This window comes from Beta vulgaris, chromosome 3, assembly GCF_026745355.1.
Source record: "Beta vulgaris subsp. vulgaris cultivar EL10 chromosome 3, EL10.2, whole genome shotgun sequence".
NCBI classification, from domain to species: Eukaryota; Viridiplantae; Streptophyta; class Magnoliopsida; order Caryophyllales; family Amaranthaceae; genus Beta; species Beta vulgaris.
The window spans coordinates 10,554,784-10,582,039 of NC_079204.1; the positions used below are offsets into that span (position 1 = coordinate 10,554,784).

Sequence of the window (27,256 nt, forward strand, 5' to 3'; positions counted from 1 at the left end):
CCGTCTCTAAAGGGATGGGGTGTAACGTTGATATTTTTTCTATTATTAGCGACGAATATATGTAAATCCGTCTCTAATGGGATGGATGCAATGCTGATAATTTTCTATTATTAACGACGAATATATTTAGAATCCGTCTCTAAATTTTAGGACGGGTTTTTGAAATATTAATCGTTCCCCTATTTAATTAAATAAATTATCTTATAATATAACATAAATTATAGATCTAAACAATTATAAACCATTTTAATTCACACTTAATAACCAAGTGCCAACTTTACATTAATTTGTAAGTCACAACATGTAATAGTAGTCATTTATATATGAAGTACAAAATAAGTAGGAACTTATAACGATATACAAAAAAGGCCACTTAAGATATATGCAAAAATCACTATGTTAAGGCCTATACTAGAAGCATGTATCAAACAAAATCATTGGATACTTTGAAAGCCTATACAAAAATCTTATGCTAACCATAGTGTCAAGGGCGAGGAGCGTTAGTTTGCATAAACATCTCCACTTGTTGTTTGAAAGTCATGAAAGTTTCAGTGGTTTCGGATAGCGTTTTTTGAGTTTCAACCAACGCCTTTTGGGTTTCAACAAGCCCTTCCTTTGTTACATCTAGTTCTTTCTTTTGTTCGTCATTTTGTGCAGCAAGTTCAACAACTTGAGTCTCCAAGCTCTTAATGTAGTCTCTCCGTGACTTCTTATCGTGCCTTTCTTCAAATGTAGGTCTTTCGTAATATGAGTGAGCAGCTGCACCCAAACCAAATATTCTACCTTTTCATTCCACCCGCCACAGCCTCAAAAAAACAATTCATCCTCAGTCTTTTGCGTCTCACTGTCACATTCGAGGTTGGCAGATTTCTTCTTCTCAAATTCATTCTGTAATATATAGTTAATGTCATCTATTAAACAAAAGATACAATAGCCATAAAACACACAAAAAAAAAGCAATAGTAAAAAATATAATAGTATCTATATTTTTGCTGCTGTTTTTGCACAAATTTCGCCAGCATAACCCTATATATACAATGAAATCCCAATTATATGGTAATAATTTAACCTGTAAGTGACTCATACATGACCCCAAAATCAATATAAACAATTATACCAACACACAACAACCAACAACAACAAGATAAACCAATTTTGCTTCTCCCAAATATACCATCACAAATCATAACTCCTTTGATCACTTCAAGATACACCCACTTACATGTTTGAAAATAGAATAATGTCCATCATAACCTCAGATTAGTGTTACCATTTAAAAAAAAAAACAAATACAAGATCGCTAAGTGTGAATAACCAAAAATGACGCTTACCCACACTTTTTCTGCCTTAGTGTTTACAAATTGACCATCATTATCAGCATGACCATTGTAATATAGCTCAGCTGCTGTGGGTGTACGCTTAAGTTTCTTCTCCTATATATTTGTTGGAAAGAAAAGAGGAAAGTGTTACAAATATCAACTCAGGCAAACAATAAAGCAAATAAGATTAACTTAGTTTTGTTAGCTAAGTTACATGTATATATTTGAAGAATTAGGCAAATAAGCTAAACTAATCATCCAAACCAACAACAACACCCAAACAGCAGCCCCAACAACAGCCCCAAGCAGCACCCAAAAAAGCCCCAACAGCACCAAAAAAAAGCCCCAAACAGCACCCTCGCTAGCCCCAACCAGTAGCCCATAATAGCCCATACAGCAGCCCAAAACAGCTTGCAAACAGCACCCCCAAACAGCACCCAAAAAAGCCCCAACAGCACCCAAAAAAGCCCCAAACAACACCCAAAAAAGCCCCAAACAGCACCCTCACTAGCCCCAACCAGTAGACCATAATACCCCAAATAGCAGCCCAAAACAGCACCCAAAATTGCCCCAAACAGCAGCAACAAAGACCCAAACAGCAGCAGAGCCCCAAATAGCACCTAAAATAGCCCCAACAGCACCTAAAATAGCCCCCAAACAGCACCCTACCTAACCCCAACCAGCTCCAATGACAGCCAAAAAAGCAGTAAAAACATCACCAAAATAGCAAAATAGCCTCTAAAACAACACCAAATAAGAGGACATGGCAGTCCAAAACCAGCCCCAATGACAGCCAAAAACAGCAAAAACTCCAAAATAATAGCAAAATAGCCCCTAAAACAGCACCAAATAAAGCAACAAAACAACCCTATAATAGCAGCAAATTACGCATAATAAAAGCAAATATACCAGTTTGAGCTTCACTTCCTCAGTCGAAATGGAACCTTGACGATGGTGAACCTTTTGATTTTCATTGCTCAATCTGTTTTTAGAACATTGGTTTCTTCTTATGAAATCATCATCTTTTTCTCTCATTTCTTTCATACGTTCTCTTAAACTGGGAGCACACCAAGTAGCACTATATGTTGGATCTGAGCAAACCTTTGACACTATACACTAAGGCGCACATTTTGATTGCCATTCCTTCTTTACCAGTGAAGCTACCGATGGATCCCAAGAGAACTCTTGCTAAAAAAGACCATACATAATTCGAGCAAAGTAGCAAAATAATGAGTCTCACCATACACATAAAAATAAAAAATTATTGCATGAAGTATTATAGTCTTTCTTTCCCTAACCTTGAAAGCATTCCACCATCTTTCCTTGACTTCTCGTGGAGTCATACCCCAATTGTAGTAAGGTCCCTTGAAGTATGTCTTATACGATGTCTCCGCTACTACATCAACTACATCACGATGGACAAACCTGTAGAAAGCAGAAAATTACAATGCATAATGTAATTTTAGAAGCAAACTAAAGCTTGAACATAAATTAGGCCACATAACTTAGAAGATTTAAGTTTAGATAACAATAAGTAAAAGCTAGGATATAACCGAAAACAAGCTGAAATAACTTTAAGTTAAAAGATATGCAAACTTACCATAATTTATCAGGGTCCAAAACTAATTTCGCCTGAGGATTACCCCTGTCATCTGATACAGTTATGCCTCTATCAAGATCCCCATTGGTAAGCTGTTCATCACTCCTAATATGAGTCTCACTTTGCTGATTTCTTGCGTGTTCTATTTCTGTTGTTGCATTTTCTAGTGCGTTTTCTGTTGCATGCGATTCTGTAAAGTCACGTGTTTCAACAACTTTGCGGGGTCCTCGAACAATGGGACCTCTCCCATTTAAACCACCTCGACACCTATAAGTCATCTGCATATGAGATAATATATACACAATCGCACATAACAGTGATTAATAAAATCAATTTATGTCTAAACTTAAAACATATGCTAATAAAAATGACATTTGCATATAGTAGATCTTAATAATCCCTACAAATAAAACAAGGATTACTAAATTTCATAAAATGTGATCAAATTACATCATTAAACATTAAATCATTGCATTACAATCATCATTGTCACCATCTTCATTTTCGTTACCAGCACTATCATCACCATCATCATCATGGTCTTCTTCCTCTTCCTCATCATCATCATAGTCTTCTGCCTCTTCCTCTTCTTCTTCCTCTTCCTCTTCCTCTTCCTCTTCCTCTTCCTCCAATTCTTCTTCTTCCTCTTCATTAAGGATTTCATACTCAAGTGAATCCCAATGCAAATCGTCATCACCATCATCTTGCCTAACTTCTGAAAGTAATGGAGGGTTTTCAGTGGTCATTTCTTGAAATGCCATTTCATCTAAAGGAGCGTCAATAGTACCTCTAGGTTTAATGTTAAAGTTGGTTAACATGGACTATTTAATTGGTTAACGCACTCTAACATAAAAAAAAAGTATATTATGTGAGCTAAAAGTTGCAAAAATGCATTGTCATAGAACATGAAAATAAAACCAAAATATTATCTTAACACATGAAAATAAAACCAAAATATTGTCTTAACACATGAAAATAAAACCATAAAAAGATAACCATTACATGCACAAGGGGTCTTTAACACTCAAAGCAAACAACTTACCAACCCACCTTCACTTACACGCACAACATAATTACAATAGCTTAACTACGATACCCCCATAATATAAAACTGCAGCAGTCCTATATCACCCAAATCAGCATCAACATGCAGCGATTATATCACCCAAACAGCCAAACAACACCCCAAACAACAGCCTAAACAGCACCCCAAACAGCACACCTAAGCAGCCCCAGACAGCACCCAAAGCAGCCCCAACAGCACCCAAACAGCTCTAAACTGCACCCCAAACAGCTCTAAACAGCAGCCCCAACAGCACCGAAAACAGCCCCAACAGCACCCCAAACAGCTCTAAACAGCAGCCCAACAGCACCCAAACAGCCCCAAACAACACCCCTACTAGCCCAACCAGCAGCCCCAAACCAGCCCCAATGACAGCCAAAAACAGCAGCAAAACATCCCTGAAACAGCACCAAAACTTCCCCAAAAACAGCACAAAAACCGCCCCAAACCACACCAAAACCTTGCACTAAACTGCATCAAAACAGTCCCAAATAAAGACATAACATTCGAGTAAAATTAACAAAACCACCCAATTATAAACACATAACATATAAGAGAAGGAAAAAAAAGAAAAACCCTTCTGTTTACTAATCAAAAATCCTTTGCAAATCCAATTGATTAAACTAGAGATAAAGCTTACAAGTCGAAGATAAGAAAATTTTGAGTTTTGAGTTTTGAAGAATCATATTCTTAAGCAAAGATTATAACTTTAAATCTTCCAATTCAATAATTAGAACTTTAAATCTTGCAATTCAAGATTGAAACTTTACAAAATTCACCTTCATCACAGGCATGGACATTAACAGTAAAAAGAAATGGGGTAATGCTGGACTCACCAAATAGGTCTACGATATCAACGCAGCAGAACAACAAGAACAAAACACGGCAGCTCGAGCAAGGAAGGCATAAATCAGATCAGTAGCAACTACAGAGGGAAAATTTGGAACATGCGGCACCAAAGAATCGACCACCCACCGGTGTGGCGTCCCTCGCCGGAGCTTCCCAATCTTCGCACTCTAGGGTTTGAGCAAGAAAGACAGAGGGAAAACTAACAAAGCAGTAGTGAGGACCTTTGGAAATAAGGTGTGATTTTTTTAGATGTTTGCTTTTTTTAATCTTTTGCCACAATATTTGGATTAATTGGCAAAAACAAACCAGCTACGGAATGTAAAGTTCCGTCTCTAAATTAGAGACGGAATCGAATATCCGTCTCTAATTTAGAGACGGAATTTTAATTCCGTCTCTAACTTAGAGACGGAATTTTAATTCCGTCTCTAATTCAGAGACGGAATGGAATATCCGTCTCTAAATTAGAGACGGGTTTTTAATTCCGTCTCTAATTTAGAGACGGAATAGAATATCCGTCTCTAAATTAGAGACGGCTCTTAATTATCCGTCTCTAAATTATTTTAGCAACCGATTGTAAAATTTCCGTTTCTATTTTAGAAACGGATAGGTGTCCGTCTCTAATATTCCGTCGCTATATAAGCTTTTTTTTGTAGTGGTAGAACCACCAAACTGATAAATAACCTAGCAAGGGGGGAAGGGGAGAGGGAAGCCCAATAACCGGGGGTGAGGGAAGGGGATGCCCAAACAAAACTGACCCACAACAAGGAATAAGGAATTCGACGAAAACCTCGAACAGGGGATGGGGTGATTACACAACTAAACCATTCGACTTAGGAGGGGAACGGGGAGGGAGGCCCGACTAACTAAATAGGGGAGGGAGAAGGGAAGCCCGACGAAGGAACAGGGAAAACCAGGATTAAGAGCCACAACAAAACTAAAATAACGACACTAACCGCTAACATTAGCGGCGGAAACAAAGAACAAACACTAACCCAACAAACGAAAAACAAGGGAAGGGGAAGGAGACCTGACTGACGCGACTGGGGAGGGGGAGGCGGAAGACCCGAACTGGCGGCGACATGAAGCTACACACGGCGCGACCGACCTGACCTGTGAACAGAGAAGCCCAAAACCGAACAAAAAACCGGCGACGAAGGGAAAGCCAACGAAGCCACTAACCGACGAACACGAAAAAGACAAGCAGCAGGCTCGCCGGCGACGTGCGGCCACCAGCGAGCCTGCTGCGGCGGGGTTTTGTGGCTAGGGTTTTGTGGTTAGGGTAGAGAGAGAAGAGAGAGGCTTAGGGTTTTGCGGCGTAATATTTGGAGGATTATAGTTTGAATTTTTTTTTTTACATCAAAGAAAGAGTACAAATTAAATAGGAAAGGAAAAGCTACTATTTAACCGTCTCCAGGTAGCCAATTCACGGACCCGCCTCACCTAGTCGCGTGATACTTTCAAGATATGACATTCTAATCAACCTTCTTCTAAACATACGCCATTTGATCAATCTTCAAAACAAAAGTATTTTGATACAATTTGATTCTTTGACCATGATTAGGTTAATTTATATTAGTCTCATTGTACTTCGTATTTTTACGAGTGATGAGTTAATCTATTCTGAATTTGGTTGAGCTAACTAACTAAGTGATATCAGGTTATGCAATATAGTTTATTTGCCGGACTTTAGTTGTATCAATTATAAAGGTAAGTTATGATTACTTTATTCGAGTATAAATTGAATCATTTTAGATCGGGTAATCTAGGTAGTATGTTTAGAATCAATTACTATTTCTTATCCTAAACATTAGTAGTGTATATTTAAATCGTTGTAAATCAATAATTACAATAAGAAATCTATTTCATTATATAATAGGCTTATCTGACAGTATCTTCCTATTAAGAAGGTTTTTTTATACTTCATTTAAGAATTGCTTTTGAGGTATGTATTCGGACCTTCGTTTCCAGTTTCCACATGTTCTTTAACTTTTTTTCTATCTTAATCACTTTTTTGTTATACAACAGAAGCATGCAGAGATACGAGTACACGACAATGTGCTACAAAATGTCATCACCAAGACCAGATATATGCAGAAACAATAATAGAGGGAAAAGGTCAAATGGAAAATAGTAAAATAGGAGTAGAAGAGCAAGAGTCTTCCTTTTTTTTTCCCCTTTTACCCGAACTTTTTGGTTAAAAAATATATAAGTTTATGGTAAAGTAGCTCCAGTCCACCAACAACTTGGGAGGAGGAAAGAAAGAGATGCATGTTTTGGGCGTTTGGTTCATATAATGGTATGAGTTTGGAATTGGGAATGAAATCAATTTGATATATACAGTTATTGAAACTTGATACCTGATATAATACAAATTAAACATAATTATGATATATTTTGTTCCTAGAATTCTTCTCTGGTTAGGCTTTCTAATCATAATAAGACTATTCTAGGATGTATCACTATAATATTGATCAATGATAATCGTTCCAGTTGAAGAGTTTTCCCAAATCTAATATGGTATTACACCTTTAGGTTACCTACAACTTTTAAACATTTTCTTTTTCTCCCTGATCACGTCGCACTCCCGCTTCTACCGCCCTTAGTCACCGTGCGTCGTTCCTATTTTTCAACCCCTAATGGCGCCCGAAAACCAAGAGTCCCCCCCTAACTCTCCCTCATCAAAACCAACTTCAATGAATACCATCTTACCCTATGCGTCACCAATATTAAAAATGTCATCCATTTAATTTTGGATCGTGAGAAGGTACAATATTCAAATCGGGTTGAGTTGTTTGAGTGTCATGCTCATGCCTTTAATGTTATAGATCATATAAGTTCCACCCATAAGCGTCCATTGGATGTTTTTGACGACATGTGGGCCCGTCTTGATTTCATTGTTAAACAGTGGATTTATGGTACTATTTTCTCTGATCTATTACAATTTGTTCTTTGTCGTGGGGATTCTGCACAAGCTCTTTGGGACAAATTGACAGAACTTTTTCAAGAGATTTCGACGCTTTGTGCATTCTCTTATTCAGATGGGATTTGTTGTTACTCACCGTGACAACTCGTTATTCACTTTTCATCGGGGTAATGATTTGGCTTATCTTCTTCTATATGTTGATGATATTATTTTGTGCACCTCTTCTGATGCTTTGCGGGACCATATTATTGTTCACTTGAAGTCTGAATTTTCTATGTCTGATTTGGGACCACTCAGTTATTTTTCAGGAATCTCTGTTACTCGTACACCATCTTATATGCATGCTTCTTTCTCATAAGAAATATGCACAGGAAACATTGGAGCGTGCAGGTATGAGGACTTGTAAGCCTGCAACAATTCATGTTGACACTAACTCAAAGCTTAGTGCGGATTCAGGTCCTCCTGTGGCAGATCCGACTCATTATTGCACTTTAGCAGGTGCTTTGCAGTACCTCACTTTTACTCATCCAGATATTGCTTATGTAGTAGAGCAGGTATGCCTTTTTATGCAGGATCCGCGAAAAACTCATTATAATGCGCATTGATCATGAATTACATTTATATCCTACTACTTAGTTGCGTTTGATCACTTATACTGATGTTGATTGGGGAGACTCAGGTGACATTAGTCGTTCCACTTCTGGTTATTGTTGTTTTCTCAGTGATAACTTGATTTCTAGGCAGTCTAAGCGTCAGCCTACTACTCTTTCTAGATCAAGTGTTGAGGCAGAATATCGAAGCGTCGCAAATGTTGTCGAGGAAGCTTGTTGGTTATGCAATCTTCTTCTGGAGTTACACTGTCCTCTCCGACAAGCTACTATTTTTTATTGTGATAATGTCAGTGTTATTTATATATCTAGAAACCCAGTACAACAACAATGCACCAACCATGTTGAGATTGATATTCATTTTACGTATGTTGCATGTTCCTACCAAATATCAGTTTGCAGACATTTTCACTAAAGGTCTTCCACGACAGTAATTCTTGGAGTTCAAGTCCAATCTCAGTGTTCGCCCTCCTCCAACTCCGGCTGTGAGGGTGCGATAGACTACAAATATAATTAAGATATATTTTGTTCCTAAAATTTTACTCTGGATTGGTTTCCTAATCATAATAGGACTATCTTTGGATGTATCGCTATAAATATTGATCGATGGTAATCACTTCAGTTGAGGAGTTTTCCTAAATCTAGCAATACCTAATAGCATATGTTTGGTTTTATTTGGGAATAAAAAAAATTCTTTTATTTGATACCTAGAAGTATTGGTATGTGCCATACCCACCTCCCCCCTTGGATTTCTAATCCCATATATACCATATGGGTTTGAGGTATGAGTTTTAAATCTATCCAATTTATTAAACAAACACTAAGTATGGGTTTTTGCTTATCCAAAACTAGGGGTTTTAACGAGCCTAACCGAGACCTAGCATGAGGTTACTAGGCTCAGTTCGTTACAATTTTACTCGAATTGGACCGAGTATCGACCTGTTTCGGGCTTAAATCTTCTAGTTCAATATACCTTAAAACTGAATTGAGTTAAAAACTATATTACATCTATTCTATAAATAGGTTTAAACTACGCAATTTAAGTTTTTTCACAAGTATTGTGCAAAAATTAAATATAACTTTTCATTTACTTCCTATAATATGAAAAATAATATAGCTAAAACATATTTCGAGCATGCTCACTTTTTGAATCGAACTTTGCTATGCTCAACTGTAGAAAATATTAAGCCGAGCTCGAATAGTTTGCGAGTCGCCTAGTATCCTAAATCCCTACCTCATACCATAATCATATGAACTATACAATTGTTATAGTTTATACTCTATTCACTGAATTAAGGCAAAAATATACTTCTAAGTTCTAAGAGAGTGAGAATTTTTGCTTAAGACAAAATGTAAATTCAATGGATAATCTTAGTGGAATGAAGCTCATCACTGGTCTCAAGGTCAGTAGGATTAAGAATGTTGTACTATAGACATAAAAGTATTTTGTCAAATTTTAGATAGTGTACTGAACAAAAACATACTATTAAAGTTAGGCACCGTTATTTTAAATTAAGAGAATTTGAATTTGAATTTAACTTAAATTAATTGAATTGAATTGAAATTAACTGAATTAAATGAAAATTTAACTGAACTAAACAGAAACAAACTGAAGTGAAATGAATTGAACTCAACTAAAAATAAGTCCAAAAGAATAGAGTCTTGAAGAAATGACTTAAATTTAAATTTAGGGATGGGAAAGGAATAAGTCAACAATGCGATAATTTTTTTTTAAAAAAAAACAAAAAAATTCGAGGTTTTTGGTCTGAATCGAGAACTCGAAATCAATGTTTTACGCGGAGTGCAGAAGTTCCTGAAAATTTGATCTTATTCAGTTCAAATTCAGGTTCGGTCCTGATCTTTGCACATCCGACTTTCCTACCTGCATGTAGTGATTAATAAATAATAAAGTAGTCAATAGAATGTAGGTGATTTTACTAAGCAAAGCTTGATCTAATAATGATTTTTGAATTTCACAACTTTAAAGTTGCGGAAAAAAACCCCAATAAGAAAATATTAAAGATGAGGATTCTCCTTACCATCTCCGTAGCTCTCCATAAACCTTGCTATTAAACTGCTTCCAAAATACTTGTACTAGATTTCAGTTTAGTAGTGCACTGCCTACAAAAAATAAATAAATTTAAAAATATAGTAGGTAGTTGTAACGTCCTTGTAAAAACCTATTTAGAGTTTTTCCTTAAAATAGCAAGTGGTCCTTCATAGAAGTTTCACTTGCTATTCAGATTAGAGTGTAAAAAGCCAAAAAATAAATAAATTATGCATCTCATATTCTCATTAACTTCTCTATGTGGCCACTTCAAATATAAGATAATTAATCAATTATTAGGAGTTACAACGACAATTAAATGATCTAATCGCGATATATGAGGTTATTCTAATAGAAAAATGAGGTTATTCTAATGGCAAAATGGGGTTACTTTTATTAACTAGTAGAATTACTCTTCTAATAACCAAAACAAAATAACAGGGTTACTTGAAAGAACAAATGAGATTACTCTTTTTTTAATTCGTTGATTTTACATATATATTGATTTGAGGTTACTTTTATGGGCATAATAAGGTTACCTGGTGACTGTATGAAACTACGGCTATGTTCTTTTCAATTCGTCTGGTTTGATCTGAATTTTTCTAATCTGTTCTAGTTTGGTCTGATCTTTTCTCATATGAACTTTTCTGATCTGTCTGATCTGATCTGAACTTTTCTGATCTGGACTGATCTGATATGAATTTTTATGATCTGGTCTGATCTGAACTTTTTTGTTTTGATTTGATTTGATCTGAACCTTTCTGTTCGATTATTCTTATTATTATTAACGTCCAAGAAACTATTATTATTATTATTATTATTATTATTATTATTATTATTATTATTATTATTATTATTATTATTATTATTGTTATTAAGCAATTGTAGACTTTTTGTCAATATCACTATAATTTACAACTCCAGCACTTACAACAACTACTACATTTTATTGTAGCATTACCTACTTTTACTACTAATAAAAGTAAATAATATAAAAAAAAAATATAACCAACAAAAAACGACAATAATAATAGAATGCCTCCAAAGTTCCAAGCCTATGGACTTGTTGAATCATTAACTTACATCACTTACATCTACTTTCAATTAGACAATATTATTCGTCTTCTTCGATTGAACGCCAAATTTCTTCTGCTATTTCTTTTTGCACCAAACCCATTTGTGTCTTACGGACATTATTAAACATATCACAGTTTGATCTTGGTTCAACATCAATGCATTTTGAAATAGATTTACCGACTCGTGCACTCTGATGAAATTATGTATGGTAAATGCAGACACTATGATAGCCAATTGAAATTGAATATCCGTGCACGACATGATATGCAATATTCACCTCGATCTCTTTGATCAATCCAAAACATCTTTCAATTTACTTAAAACGTGTCACAAATTATGATAAGAATCCATTTATTCGTGTTAAGTTCTGGTTATATTGTCATGTCATAATAATAATAATAATAATAATAATAATAATAATAATAATAATAATAATAATAATAATAATAATAATAATAATAATAATAATAATAATAATAATAATAATAATAATTATAGTATAGTAATGTTCAATTCACTTTATTTTTACTTATTTCAGATCAGAAAATATTGTTATTATTATCATGATTCTTATGATTATTAGTATTGTTGTTGTTGTACATTTTTTAAAAAGGATTATTATTATTGCCATTGTTATACTTACTAATTATTAATTTTTGTAATTATTATTGACGGTTATTTTACCAAATACCCCTGACAAAAAAATTTATTCACCAAATACCCCCACTTTTTTCAAAATTCACCAGATACCTCTGACCTTTTAAAAAATTCACCAGATACCCTTGACTTTTTTAAAAAATTATCCAAAATGCCCTTTTGGCTAACGGACGTTAGTGCTCCATTAATTAATTAACCTAAAAAAACTCTAATTAATCCTATAAACCTAATTAATTCTAAAAACAAAAATTCACCCTAAATACCTAATTAATTCTAAAAACTATAATTAACCCTAAAAACCTAAGTAACCCTAACCAAAGCCCAGCTCCCCAAACCCCTCTCCCCCCCTTCATGTAGCCCCCTCCCCCACCAGCACCCCCCCCACACACACCCCCCTGCGCCTCCCTTCTTCACTCTCGCCGACGCACTCGTCCCCTCCTCCCACCACCCCAGCTCGTCGCCCCCCTTCTCACCACCTCCCAGCCCATCCCCCTCCCTCACCAGCACCTCCTCCCCCGCACCCCCCTGCGCCTCCCCTTCTCTCACTCTCGCCGACACACTCGTCCCCCCTCCTCCCACCACCCAGCTCGTCGCTTTCCCCTTCCCACCACCTCCCAGCCCATCCCCCCTCGCATCATCTAGTCCCTCCCCGTCGAATCCCCCACAACCACATAACCTCCCAATGAATCCCCCACAACCCGAATCCCTCTCCGTCGAATCCCCAAAAACCCGAATCCCTCCCCGTCGAACCCCCCATAATCGCGCCTCCTTCCTCGCATTAGCTAATCCTTCGCTTACAAATCAGTCGCTCCCCCTCCCTTCCCTCTCCCCCAGTCGCTACCGCGAAATGGCTTGGTTTCTTCGATAATAATAGCATCGACGACTAATTTCGTATCTACTATGCCGACGAGAGTGAGGTAGGACCTGTGTGGGGTCTGCCAGGGAGAGGGGAAGGGCGTGGCTGCTGCGGGGGAGGACGGGAGGGGGTGGGGTTGGGGTTGGGGCTGGGGTTGGGCGGTGGAGCTGGTGGGTCTAGGGTTGGGGGTTGGGGGTTGGGGGTGGGGTTGAGTTAAGGAGAGAGAGAGTTAGGGTTTACTTAAGCTTTAGTTAGGGTTAATTAGGTTTGATTAGGGTTTTTAGGGTTAATTAGGATTTTTTAGGATTAATGACTAACGGAGTTAACCGCTGTTAGTCATTAATGGCACCTGGTGAATTTTTCTAAAGGTCAGGGATATTTCGTGAATTCGGAAAAAAGTGGGGGTATTTGGTGAATAAATTTTTTTGTCAGGGATATTTGGTGAAATAACCGTATTATTAATGTTGTTGCTATTATTATGAATGTTATTGATATCACTATTTGAAGCTATTTTGTGTTCAAGAAGAAGAATGTTCTTTTGACATTTGTACGTGTTCTTTTTTATATTTTTTCTAATTAACAATTTTGATATGCGATGTTCTTTACCTAAAATTGATATCACTATTTGAAGTTATATGTGTTCTTTTTTTACCATGAACCATATTTTTTTTTTACCTTAAATATGTGTTTTTTATTTTATTTTCAATTGTATGTTCCTATACTAATGTGCTCTTTTTTATAATAATAATAATAGTAATAATAGTAATTATTATTATTATTATTATTATTAAAAGTTGTGTATACTAATAAAATGATAATAACAATAATTCTAGTAATTAAAACAAAGTAATAACAATATTAGTAATCATATATTTTATAAAATATAAGTTTATTATCAATCAGATAAGATAAGATCAGATCAGAAAAAATAAGTTCATATCTGATCAGATAAGTTTAGATCAAATCGGATAAGTTCATATCAGCAAAAATAAGGTAAACTAAACATAGTCTAATTTGAAAAGAACATAGCCTACATATATGAATTTTTGAAATAGATTTTACTTTAATACGCAAATATTACCACACTATATGTTGTTATGTGGCTGACCACACACAAAGCTTAATAAGATAAATAATTACATCCTCTCAAAAAAAAGATAAATAATTACATCTGATTATCTGAATAAACTCGGTATTGGGAAAGCACAAAGCAGTGGTTCAAGCCCATTAAACATATTTAGCAGACGTCTCTGGAGACTAATACTCCATTGCCTCACAATCATGCCCTAGCCGTGAGATGGATCAAGCCCACAATCGCACTTAAATAGCATATGGATTTTAGCACTCCGTACAAAAATATCAGCAATCATATAATGATACCGAAATTTCTTAGCTGTAATATTTCATCTCTTGATCATTTACTTTGACTAACTTTGATTCACTAAAATAGTTATGTTTTGACTTTTCACGTCTATCAATATGTTAAAATTAATTGATTTTTTCAAAATATATATTAAAATAAATCTAATAAAATTCCACATAGTTAAAGTAGAGTATGTAAATACAAAATGCAAAGTGTAATTATATTAATAAAGCTAGTTTTGAAACATGTGCATTGCACGAATTGTTGTTGATTTTAATTTTTTGCAAATTTTTGTTAACATTGTTGATTTTTGTTGCTGCGAAATGAGATTTTTCAACACCATTGTATTTATATACTTCCTCCACTCTTTTTCTATTGCAACAATTACCACTTTGGGAAGTTTAATTTTATCTACTGAAACCATTCCACTTTCGGTAAAAAAGGACCCATAGTTGGCAACATTTTCTTTACTTTATGTTAATAAAACCATTATTAATTACTCAAAATTTCCTCATAAAGTTATGTTTACTTTATTAAGGATTTACTTATCCCATATTCTAGCTAACCCCTCTATGCTAAACTACCCAACTTTTTTTTTTCTTAAAAACCATGAGCAAATTCATTGTTGCAGTAGAAAAAAACATAAAGTATTTGTCATTATACTTTAATTTCTAGATTTGTTATTGTAATATATAAATTTCATATTTTTAATGCTCAATTGAATATTATAGCTAAGTCTTTCATTAAATAGTACCCCAATAATTTATATGACTAACAACATCTAATATAGTTTTAACAAGAAAAATACCCGAACTAACTTTAAGAAATTAGAGGGTAATAATTCTGTAGATGCAGGACAATAAGAATAAAGAAAAAATATATATGAGTGACAGCCACAACTTCAACTTTTAGTATACCACATAAATACTAACGCGTATAAAGTAGAAGATGAAAAGGCCAAAAAGAATATCATAATGATGGTATCATGAATGAAATACATTAAATATAAAACTTACCTCTATTAATAATCAAAAATACTATTTCAGAAAAACAAAATCTCTTCATCAATCATGACCATATCAAGACCTATCAAACTTCCCCTTTTATGATCTACGATATTAAATAGTCTAGAAACTCGAACCTTGATTTTTCATTTAGTTTTAGTAGATAAAGTTCATTGAGAAAAGAATAAGATCAAACAAATGGATTTTGTTCCAGCTTTATCGCTATAGATTTTAATTTTTGTTGTACCAATAAAGTTTTCTAAATAAATTTTGTTGCAATACTAAATTGCTTAATTGGTTCAGTTGAGTAAGGCTGGTGTTTGTATAGGTTGAGTTTGAGCAATATCAACCATTGAATAAAAAATTAGTGGCTCATATATGATCTATCCAAAATCTTCTCTATTTTTTCTTATCAAAATCCACCCCCTCATTTCCCCCCTTCATTTAAAAATGTGTGGTTCATATACAAGTATGCCTTGTAGAATTTTATTAAAACTCTATATAGGCTGAGGTTTGAAAGATAGTATGTTTAATCATGTAAATTAGACCTATGATAAAATGCTATAGTCACATATAGTACAATATAGTTATAGCTTGAAAGTGATATTGCCTAAATTCTTATGTCAAATGCAATATAATAATTTAAAAAATGGAAGGAGTAATCTACACATGATTGTCTTTTCTATTTGATTCATGATAACATGTTTCATCTACTTTAACCTCTTTTTTCACATATGTAGTCCACTTTTTAATATAATAACTCACATTTTAATTTTTCTCTCCACCTTTTTTCACTTACTTTTGAAATTCATTGGTTCTTTAAAAAAGTGAAGTGAGTAAATTAACAAGAAACGGAGGGTATATATTAATTAAAATAACTACATAATCCATTTTGGCTGATATATAACCACTTTTCTTTATGGGGCAATCTTCCAAAAAATATTACATTTTCAGGAAAAAAAAAAATTACCACATGTGAAATTTTAATGATAAATCATATTTTCCCCAAAGGAATTACTATTTATCTAATCGCAAATAGTTTTTTTTTTATATAATTTGCATTATTTAATTGCATTATCTCAAATAGTCATTATTAGTTTATGTATAGTACCTTGTTATCAACTTATATATATTTTTTGGATATCAATTCACATATAATTTATATATATTATCTTAAAAACTAATATATATATATATATATATATATATATATATATATATATTATATATTATATATATATATATATATATATATAGGTATAGGTATAAACTAATAGTAAATATGTGATCAAATATGCATAAACCGAGATATGCCAAATTGATAGGTAACTGTATTAGAATTCTTCGGCTGGAAAAAGGAATGTTGATTTCACGAACGTAGGGCCAATCCCATTTACCTTCTGTAACATGGGATTCTAAGCCAGGTTTCCTGGAAGAGTCACATTTCCGCGTGACTCAATACCCTTTTGGATGGGTATATGAGACTTCTCCATTGATGAGAAGCTCAATTGGGTGAACGCGCTATGCCAATTAACAAATTGGGGAGCCATCTTTAGATATGTTTTTTTCGAGGCAATGATGGATAAAATCAATACCAAGCGGAAATGAGATCTAACTAGAGTTAGTTCTCGAAGAAACGTGCAATTTTCAAAATCGGACAAAACAGACCCCAACCATGAAATCTTTTGCCACACAAACCCTAACCAAGCACTAGAATCAAATCCAACTTCAAAAGCAAAATGACCTCCAGCAATTAACACAAGCATCAAGCAGCTTAGTGCAGCAGACACAAAACCCATACTAACGCCCGCAAACTAAACAATTTTAGCGTATTTCCAACAAGCACCAGGGAATGTGGAGCCGGATAACCAACAACAACAGTGTTAGGTAAACTCGACACTAAATCGGGAGGGGGGAGGGAGGCGCCCAGATGTATGTCCTCTTGGGACTTAACTAGGGGGGTAGGGAAGGGGAAGCCCAAACTTAACACTGTCACTGACCTAGGGAGGGGAAGGGGTAGAGGAGGCCTAAATGACTAATACTAACCTAGGGAGGGAAAGGGGAAGGGAGGCCCAAAACGCGACACCAGGGGAACGGGAAGTGGGAAGCCCAACTCACTGAACACAGGAGTGGGTGGGATCCGACGCACCACCGAGGAAGGGGGATTTGCTGAAAATACAACAGGAATGGCGAACTATCCACCGCCAAATGCACCACCAGTACTTGGTGCAACACTATATGGGTATGTTACCGGCGAACACCGAACCAAATCAACCAAATCGAACTGCCGACGATAGAAAACAAAACGTAGGGAAAAACGAAAAGGAAGAAACTAAGAGAACCAATTAACATGAAGAGCAGAAAACAAGAGGAAACTCACCGGAGAACCTGCCGGCAGCTTGCGCGGCGCCGGAACTCCGGCGAGTTTCTAGGGTTTTTTTAGAAGAGGTTTTAAGAGAGAAGGCAGAGAAAAGGTTTTAGAGAGAGAAGTTATATATGATATGCCAGATGTGAATCGTTAACCATTATGCTACAAGATATTTTTAAATATTTAATACAACAAATGTTTTATATCCAATATGCCAAAAGAACTTATCTGGAGTCGACCCACTACCAACTCCAACTAAAATCTTTCCCTGCTTGAACTGATAATGAATATGTATAAATAGATAATATGACAGATAAAAAGATTTTTTTTTCACATTTTTATTTTTGGCAAAGTTTTTAGGGCTATTTTATATTTTTAACCCTCATTTTTCCTACCTCTCAACCCAATTAATTACCAAATAATTGGGTAAATGAGTCTAATCTTCTTCTCTCTACTCTTTTATTAAAATTTGTGAAAAACCAAATAGTGCAGTTTTTTTTTAAAAAAGAGTTAATGTTCATTCTCTAGAACAACCCATTAAGAAAATGATCACATAAATTTTATTCTTTTTGTACTTAAATGCTTATCTTCCCTTAGTCGCTTAGTTGCTTTCAGCTGTGAAATGGGCTTAGTACCCTAATTCAACTTATTATTGTCCTTGATCCGAACTTATGTATGAAAAATCCATTCCATGAATGCTTACCAATCAACCAATTCATAGCATCAATTCTTGAAATTAAATTCGATGATCTCTCAAAAGTTGTATCATACACAGACAACACAGTAGTACAGAAACATTTGCACCATCACTTTCAACAGCAATTGACTCTTGCAAAATGTGTAGATCAACATAAATTTCGGGTCTGTCCTGTTGGTATTGGCTTTGTCATTTTGTCTCATGATCAAAAGTTCCTTTCTCATTGTCCTAGTTTATGCTTAGCTAACTTGAATATGTTTTAATGACTTTATCCTTTTCAACAGAAACCCCCTTAAATTTCAGAAAACCGTTAGCTTTTTGCATATTCATGTTGTTCAATAAATACAAGTTCTGATAGTATAAATACTCATCATATCTAGGTCTAGAGTCTAGACTCTGCACTTAGGGAGTTAGGTCTTAGGGTGGCGCCCCTCACTTTATACATGTTTCTCCAGCCTGTACATATATGAGTACCTTTCTCTTTCATTGTATTTTTGCATGCGTCTGAAAAAAGGCAACTAAATAAACATAAAAGATGCATATGGTAGAAAAAATTATATGTACAAAACCATGCAAAAATGAATAATAAATAAGAAAACCCTTTCATTGTTCATTCACGAGTTCATTTTAGGACATTAGGGTAAGAAAGAGATTGTTCAAACTTCAAGAGTATGATTATATTTTAAAGTCACTGATCTCAACTAGCTAGGCTTTAGTGTCGGGATACAGGTAATTTTTATTGATTTTAATTTGCTTAATGCTGATGAGAAATGAAGGGAACAATATAGCTGTTTTTGGCTGTATGGCTCTTCCTAAATCTAGTAACGCAATAAATTAAATTTTATGGTTTATAATGAATGGTCACTTCCAAAAATTAATTGCTTTGTTATTAATATTATCTTGTATGTACGTATTTTTTTGTGATGTGGGGTGATGAAAACAATAAACATGAAATGCATAAAACAATATAGAAAAGATATTTGGAATTAAGAATATACAAAAGACATGAATTTGCTTAAAGATTCACATCATGAAAAATGTGTTAGTAAATCAAAACAAATAAATATAAAAAGAAAAGATTAAGGATAATCTTCAGGAATATATCGGTGTCGCATGGATCTTAGAGAGTAACAACCTTCAGGATAAGTAATCGTAAAGTCTTGCAACAAAACAATTAAACAAATGGAAGATCAACACTTCGAAAGTATATAAGTGAGTTTTAAGTGTTAGAATATTCGCTAGCTTCGAATATGTGGGACTATGTGAGGAGAAATCTCAATCATGTAAATAGCGTGACTAAAAATTAGGTGGAACGTGGCCTGTATAGGAAACATGAAATAAGAGTCGGCATTGCGATGCGCATAAGCGTCGCACGACGTGCAACATTGATGTGTGTCGTCGTGCATGGCTATACACTGACTTATCCTTCTGTTCATTTCTGGATTTTGTTGACCGTCTCGTAATTGCACGTGCTCCATAGGCTATGCCAAACGCATTGGGGGTGTGCGAAGCGCATTCGCAAATATGGTCAGGTTTTAATATTTCTCCAATCTTTACTAAATATTATCATTTGAAATCCGAAAATCAAATATCTAAGAAAATAAAATCTTATTTAAATAAAATCCTTTATCTTTGATAATATTTATGCTTCAAAAATTGGAATTGGAATCTTTTAAAACAACTAAATATGTTTTAAGTTTTTAAAACGGTTTTTGACCAAGCTCTTCGGATTTCTCTCATTCATACCGAACCAATTAGGATGACGGTATGTATCATCATCAGGTATAAAATGGAGAGATATCATTTATATAAATATATTAAAAGGCGTTCCTGAACAAGGAATGGTGCGACATGATGCTCTCGTGAAAGGTGTTTTACCTCATGTAATACATGTACACTAAAAAAAAAATTAGAAATTGCATAGTATATACTTTGATCTAGTGACCTCAAGATCATAAACTAAAGTCTTAATCACTAGACCAAGTAGACTTCAGTGTTATCATTTTAAAGTACAATATTAGTAAAAGAAATTTTTCCTTACCCGTGGTATAGCCCGGGCCTAATAACTAGTTATGTGTCTACTATGAGTTATTAATCTTGCTATCTTTTATTTATCCACATGAACCACGAAAGCAGTACAAAGTACAAAGAAGGGGAGGGGAGATTCGAACATGTGACCTATCGTTCACAATAACACCTCAATCTTAACCATTAGGCAAGACATCCTTGGTATTAATCTTGTTTTCTTGTTGGTCGATTACATTTGAATGACAAGTACTCACACTTAGTACTTTTTTTTTTTTTGAATAGTAAAATTAATTCATTAATAAAAAGTCATACGACATCTACATAAGCAATAGAATCAAACAAATACATAAGTTGAATCAAACAATAATTTCCTTCATAAAAACTATGATCGTCAAACAAATCTTGCAATGTGGAACATCTCCCGCTTATATCGCTGGAAAATACAGCCTTGTTGGAGAGACAATCTAACAATTCCTTGTAGTCGTGAGGATGATTTCCGTCGGATTCATCTGACCGTATTCGAAAAATTGATAACCTTTGTGATCCCGCATAATTCTTCACCAACAAAATAATTTCACGGCAATCCATTAGATCTAGTATCCCGGATTGTACCTTGTAGAAATTCCCCCTCTAAAAGAGGAGAAAACCCTGTCTTTCGAAGGAGGTCGAAAAACCTTGTCTTTCGAAGGAGATCGAAAAACCTTTTCTTACGAAGGAGATCGAAAACCCTTTATTTCGAGGGAGAATCGTTATTGGAAACCTAAAAACAAATAAAAAACAAAGGTGGGGGCTTTCCAACGGTAAAAATCGATGGAAGCCCCTTTAAAAATCAACAATGGAGGCTAGGGTTTTTTGAAAGTAGAGAGGAGAGAGGGGAGAGAAGAGAGTCGTCAATGTAGAATAGGGTTTTTTCTCACACTTAGTACTTAGTAGCAAAAGAAAGTGATCATATCCGAAGTCTTATTGGAATGATTTAAAGTTGATTCAAATCATTAAGTTAATTAGCTTAATTGAAAAATACCCAATATTAAATTGTTGATTGTAATTGACTTAAGGACTTGTTAAAACATACACATTACCCATAAACAATCAACGATATCTTAAAATTAGCATATGATGACCTCTTAAACAAAAAAATTCAATTATATATTCGAAATATCAAATTTTGTTTACTATTATCGTCATGAGTTAATTAAATAAATGTCCTTAAATAGTATTATTTGAAGAATTAGTGACAGAATCACACGTCAACCGGCATAAATAATGATTATTTATTGCTTAATATTTTCATTTTTAAGTTTTTGTATGTAACCCTTAAAGGACCAAGGCTACACATAACATTTTCCTTAAATATAATAGTTAGAAATATGTAATTTCAAACAGAGAGGACAAAATGATCAATTTCATTTTTGGTTGTTATCAATTATCATCTCCGTTATATGGTTAATACGGGCCTTGAGCACGGGTGGAAGAAACCTTTTTAAAGCACCATTAACAATGATCAGAAAAAAGATCATTCCATCACCTCTTCTAACTTTCTATCTTTAAAAAACATCATCCCACAATCTTTTCCAATTATTCTCCTTATTATTGAACAAAAAAGATCATCCTGACTATTTTTTTTTCTCTTTTTCCTACTTTTTAACCCTACCTAATTATATTCTCTCTCATCACCAATCTTCATTATACATAATATTTATTCTTTATTTTATTATAATAATACTACACATATACTTTAAAATGTCTATAAAAGTCATTTCACATAAACAAATGGCAATAAGCTTTTAGCAATTAGTTATTTTTTACCAAACATATTTCTAGAAAAAGTTGTCAAATCAACAGTCAAATGTGCTGAACAAAAAGTTAAAACTCTAACAGCAAACTCTAACCACTAAACTCTAAACTCTATTTGTTAAACAAGACCATAGAGAAAGTACACACATAACAAGGAATGTAGAGAGACAAATTTGGGACCACAATATAGTAGAGTGATAAAACAAAAAGATTGTAGTAGTCCCTTCTTCTGTGGCATATTTGTAATAAGTGTGATTTATTTTTTACCATTTAGAGTTTGGTTGCATTATTTATTATGATTATTTCAAATAAAGAAAGTATTTCACTTATTATAAAACCAATAAAGTATTTTTTCATGCCATTGTTAATGGTGTTCTTAGAAGTTACCCAAAGGTTCTTATGAATACCTATATGCACTTATGTTATATCAAATTATCTTGGTGCCAATAAATTAAATGAGCTTTGCTTGATAACTATAAAAATCCCAAAAAAGTAAAATTTATAACTAGCAATTGAGTATTTCTATATATCATCAGTTGCAACATTATTGATCATCGATATATCATGCCAAGCACAAGAGGACGAACTTGCATTAAAAAAATATTGGAATATGTCCATAGTTCAGATATGGAGTTTGATCCACTTTACATTGAAATAGAATATCACCACATAATAAAATCGCAAAACATGTCGTATACGTTGTAAGTTGTAACAGAGTCGTACTAACAAGAAGCAGGTTGGTCTTTATGTATACAAAAATGGCCAACTAGAAAAAGGCAATTTTAATAAAGTCCCTGGGGTTCAATAAAAATGAATCATAAAACCACTTGTGGCAAATTGAAAGCATATTTCTCTTTCAATCGTAGTACTGGTACTCTCGTACCCACCAACTCACATTTTCACCAAAGAAATTGCATGGTAGTACAAAAGTATAAAATATCTTTGAAAATTCTATGTTTAAGATTTTCATTCGTGGGTACCCAGTATCCACAAAACAACTATGGAGATTAATTAGTATATACGTCTTGTATGGCATAATTTTATTTTTCCCAAGTTGGTTTGTGGTACATATCATTAAATTTAAATATAAGAAAAATAATTTTTTGTACTTATTCAATGTTTAAAAATTTTCATTTGTTTTTCAAGTTTTTGTAATATAACTAGTTTTTTTCGCCCGGGCGATGCCTCGAGTCAGTTACAATAAAATAAATATATTATTATTTTTAAATTTCATAATTTATTTTGCTACTTTTCGTATTTTTTTACCATTAAGAAATTGAAAAATTCTCGTCACGACGTGATAAGTAAAAAAAAATTGAAAGGTTTGAGTTTGAAAAAAATACCTTAAAAGGAATTGTGGTAAGAGAATATGACATCATTATTTTCTTGTAAGCGTAATGAGAAGGTTAGAGATGTATATATTTGTTTAACTCTTTTTAGTTAATTATAATTATTACAAGACTTCGTCATATTTTATTTGAAACATTAGACAACAAAGTCATAGTGTATTGATAGTTAAACTCTTACGTTTCATTTCAAAGATTACGTGTTCGATACCTTGAACTCGCGCTTTTTTTTTAAAAAAGTGAGGAGTACACATAGACATAAAATATTTCCGTTAGAAATTTGAGAAGAGTGTCACGTAGCACATAGGTTTTCTTTCGCATGCCTTTTAATATATTTGTATAGATGCACTATCATTAAAATATAATTGCACTTGAAATGTTAAGGAGGACCATTCATACCACTTACAAATTTAAAGGAAGTTACATTTAAAATCAAATGATAATGTGAGAAGCGAAAAGTAGCTCTTTGAGGTTATAAAATAGTTATTCTATTTCCTTCATTTCAATATATATGGGACGACTCACATGTACAAAATAAAACAATAATGTTTGAGCATAAATTTATCTTGTGGGGGGATACCTAATGGCTAATGCTATTCCTCCTCTTTTGGGATTTAAACATGTGGGACAGTGTTGTTGGCCAATTTGTGCTAGGATTTCCACTATTTTGTTGGGACACCAATCCCTGACTTTGCAAATTGCAATCATAATTTACTGTTTGTAAAGCTACCACTTATAGTATGTGACGCACTTCCTTGGAGGAGCTTATAAAGTTATAATCCACAAAACCACCATATCGTAAGGGGCCAAAAATCTTCATTTTCTTTCCTGGTTAATTTTTCTTTTGGTCAAAGGCATGCTACCTATTGGGCAATCCATTCAAATCGTGTTTCTTATTTAAACAATTCACTTCAATCTCAAAACAAGATGAAGTAAATCATGTTAAGAAAGTTCATCTCTCGCAAGGGCTTATCTTGAGCCAATATACTATGAAGGTATGATATAATAACCGAGTTGAGGAAAAATGGATTTGTTAGAAGAAGAAAAAAGTGCTCTAATATCAAATTATAATGGCTTAATTAAATTTGTTAGAAATTGACAATTGCAATGGTGAGGAAAAAACTGATTTTAGGGTTGTGTCGTGGTAGGAGACCACTGACTTGAAAGCAATATTTACGGCCAAACAACGGTGATAATCGACATTGCCCGGAAAGCTCCCCAAGGTTAACACAACAACCTAAACTGTCACCACTAACATAGTAGGCTATGGAGATTAGCACGTACCCAGGAAGAAAGGGAAGAGAATAATATAATGATTTTTTCTGTATATTAAACTGAACAGAGAGGTACTGATTGTATAAAATCAGACTAAAAACGAAAGTGAGAAATCAGGGGAGGATATTAAGGGATTGCCATAAAAACTGTAACATTCAAAACCGTTACAAAAATACTATAACGTTTAATTAAAACCGTTACACACACTCAGTCCGGGTCCAAAAAAAATAGTTAAGTTTATTTTCCAAGGCCCTGACTCGAACCGGGCGGCACACATGTGTGTTAGCAAGCAAGACCAAACATGATAACCAACCACAAAAGCATCTCAAGTACCAACTCAATAAGAATAGGAAGGGAGAGAATATATAAACAAGGGAGTATTTTCTCTCACAAGCAATGTGGGACTTTCAAGAAAGGAGGCTTTTCAAGCCTTGATTCCAACAAAATTTATCACATATGCTTCATATGAAAAATCCTAATCTCCGCTTTTCTCTCTTGCCATCTCCTCTTCTCCTTGTTTTCCCCTTTGTTTAGGGGCTGTCAAGGGTGTTCTCATCCATGATAAGTCCCTTTTTTCCTATTTTTTTTCTTCAGTTTTCAGTTTATTTTCTTATTTTGATGAATAATAATTAGTCTTTTTTTATGAAACTTTCTCGAGCCCTGCTATGGGGATTATTATATCTATTATGGAGTTTTCCTTCTCCTCTATGTGAGCTGTGAGTCTTGTTTATTTGATTGTAGGTATGAGAAATTGTTCTCATTGATTAAAGTTCAAGACTATCAACATGAATATATTGGAAACTCGAATGTGGTCAACATCGTTAGATCAAGAATGTTCTTCTCCAAATTATGTCAAAATGATAGAGGATTCTATTAAGCTAGATAATTCAGCATATACCTTCGACCGATCTGGTTCATTATAATTTTATTGAAGATGAGTTTGATTTGATCTTTTGTAATTGTATATATACAATTTTTTTCCTTCATACGTATTAAATTTGTCGTTTAGCCCTTGACCTTCAATTAATGAACTTTTTCTTTTAAATTATCACATGTTGCAAAATGTTAGCAATATTGAGCCTCTATACCAAAACAAATTGAATTGACCAGGTTAATACATAGGGTAATTGGGTAAACACTATTACTCTTTCTCATCAAGTAACATGAAGTAGTTTTGTTGCCTTGTTGTTGTTGGATGCATGTGGAGGCTTATGCTTTGTTTGGTAGGAAGGATTTGGATGGAAAAGAAAGGAAAGGAAAGGTAAAAACAACTTTCTCATGTTTGGTAAAGAAAATAAGAGGGGTTTGATTGGAAAGGAGAGGAATAGGTGAAAGGAAAAGAATAATCTTAAATCCTTGCTTTCATTTCCTCCCAAACAGGAAGGAAAGCTAACAAGCATTTTACCTATGTTTTTCTATGAGTTCGTATTGTTTCGGACTCGTCCGACACAATATTCTCGTCGGACGACTTCAGGTAGTCTTCATTTTTTTCAGTTAGTCTTTTTTTTTTCCAGTTAGTCTTAATTTTTTTTCAATTAGTCTTCATTTTTTTCAGTTAGTCTAAATAAAAGTAACTTAGGTCTAAATAAAAGTAACTTAGGTCTAAATGAAAGTAACTTAGGTCTAAATGAAAGTAACTTAGGTCTAACTGAAAGTAACTTAGGTCTAACTGAAAGTAACTTAGGTCTAACTGAAAGTAACTTAGATCTAACTGAAAGTAACTTAGGTCTAAATGAAAGTAAGTTACCTCTTAATGAAAGTAACTTAGGTCTAACTGAAAGTAAGTTAGGTCTAAATGAAAGTAAGTTAGGTTTAAATGAAAGTACCTTAGGTCTAAATGAAAGTAAGTTAGGTCTAAATGAAAGTAAGTTAGGTCTAAATGAAAGTAAATTAGGTCTAAATGAAAGTAACTTGGATTTTTAGTTTTATTATTCTTTCATTTAACAACTAACTAATATTAAAAAACACTAACCTCTTCCTCTCACTTTCTCCTTCTTCATTCCTCTTATAGCTGATTTTTTCCTCACTTCATATGAGAAATCATCTAAGTAGAACTAATATGAAATCACCACAGATATCTAGTTGGGGTTGGAGAAGACCATGGTGGTGTTTGTGTATTATTTTTTCTCAAAACATATATTAGTCTTCGTTGGCGAAGTAAGAAGGACAATCATCATCTTCTGCTAAAACAAACACTGAGAAATCCTCCTCTTCTGCTGAGCTTGGTCTTCAACCTCGCCATAGTCGACGTTGTTGATGTCGGCGAAGTAACAAGGACAATCAGAACTTGCCGTCCGACGGAAAATATTGGGTCAGACGGTCTGACCCAATACTTTCACTTTTTTTTATTTTCTTCCTTTCCTTTCCTTTACTAATGACAAG

At 34.1% G+C, this 27,256-nt stretch overlaps 3 protein-coding genes across 3 annotated transcripts; 1 reads left to right on the forward strand and 2 right to left on the reverse strand.

The window, feature by feature from the left end:
• Window positions 1-304: 304 nt before the first annotated feature.
• On the reverse strand, window positions 305-2,426 carry LOC130590887 (uncharacterized). The gene is made up of 3 exons (XM_057393574.1): window positions 2,229-2,426; window positions 1,332-1,433; window positions 305-888 (listed from the first exon to the last, which is right to left on the reverse strand). The coding sequence occupies exons 1-3, from the start codon at window positions 2,361-2,363 to the stop codon at window positions 808-810; spliced, it is 318 nt and encodes a 105-aa protein (XP_057249557.1). The 5' UTR covers window positions 2,364-2,426; the 3' UTR covers window positions 305-807.
• A 9-nt stretch (window positions 2,427-2,435) lies between these two features.
• Window positions 2,436-5,089, reverse strand: LOC104908338 (uncharacterized). The gene is made up of 5 exons (XM_048641031.2): window positions 4,819-5,089; window positions 3,431-3,634; window positions 2,920-3,197; window positions 2,618-2,744; window positions 2,436-2,507 (listed from the first exon to the last, which is right to left on the reverse strand). The coding sequence occupies exons 2-5, from the start codon at window positions 3,620-3,622 to the stop codon at window positions 2,436-2,438; spliced, it is 669 nt and encodes a 222-aa protein (XP_048496988.2). The 5' UTR covers window positions 3,623-3,634; window positions 4,819-5,089.
• Window positions 5,090-8,095: 3,006 nt separating this feature from the next.
• LOC109136370 (uncharacterized mitochondrial protein AtMg00810-like) lies at window positions 8,096-8,851 on the forward strand. The gene is made up of 3 exons (XM_048640214.1): window positions 8,096-8,308; window positions 8,391-8,651; window positions 8,765-8,851. Exons 1-3 carry the CDS (start codon window positions 8,096-8,098, stop codon window positions 8,849-8,851), a joined length of 561 nt encoding a protein of 186 aa, XP_048496171.1.
• Window positions 8,852-27,256: the final 18,405 nt, after the last annotated feature.

Coding starts and splice junctions, on each gene's coding strand:
- LOC130590887 (XM_057393574.1), bottom strand. CDS start 2,363: ATGAAAGAAATGAGAGAAAAAGATGATGATTTCATAAGAAGAAACCAA. Junction 1,434..2,228: donor AGGAAGTGAAGCTCAAACTG/GTATATTTGCTT, acceptor ACAAATATATAG/GAGAAGAAACTTAAGCGTAC. Junction 889..1,331: donor CTAAGGCAGAAAAAGTGTGG/GTAAGCGTCATT, acceptor TATATATTACAG/AATGAATTTGAGAAGAAGAA.
- LOC104908338 (XM_048641031.2), bottom strand. CDS start 3,622: ATGATGGTGATGACGATTTGCATTGGGATTCACTTGAGTATGAAATCC. Junction 3,198..3,430: donor TGATGGTGATGATAGTGCTG/GTAACGAAAATG, acceptor TCTCATATGCAG/ATGACTTATAGGTGTCGAGG. Junction 2,745..2,919: donor TTGGACCCTGATAAATTATG/GTAAGTTTGCAT, acceptor TGCTTTCTACAG/GTTTGTCCATCGTGATGTAG.
- LOC109136370 (XM_048640214.1), top strand. CDS start 8,096: ATGCTTCTTTCTCATAAGAAATATGCACAGGAAACATTGGAGCGTGCA. Junction 8,309..8,390: donor TTGCTTATGTAGTAGAGCAG/GTATGCCTTTTT, acceptor CCTACTACTTAG/TTGCGTTTGATCACTTATAC. Junction 8,652..8,764: donor CTATTTTTTATTGTGATAAT/GTCAGTGTTATT, acceptor ATCAGTTTGCAG/ACATTTTCACTAAAGGTCTT.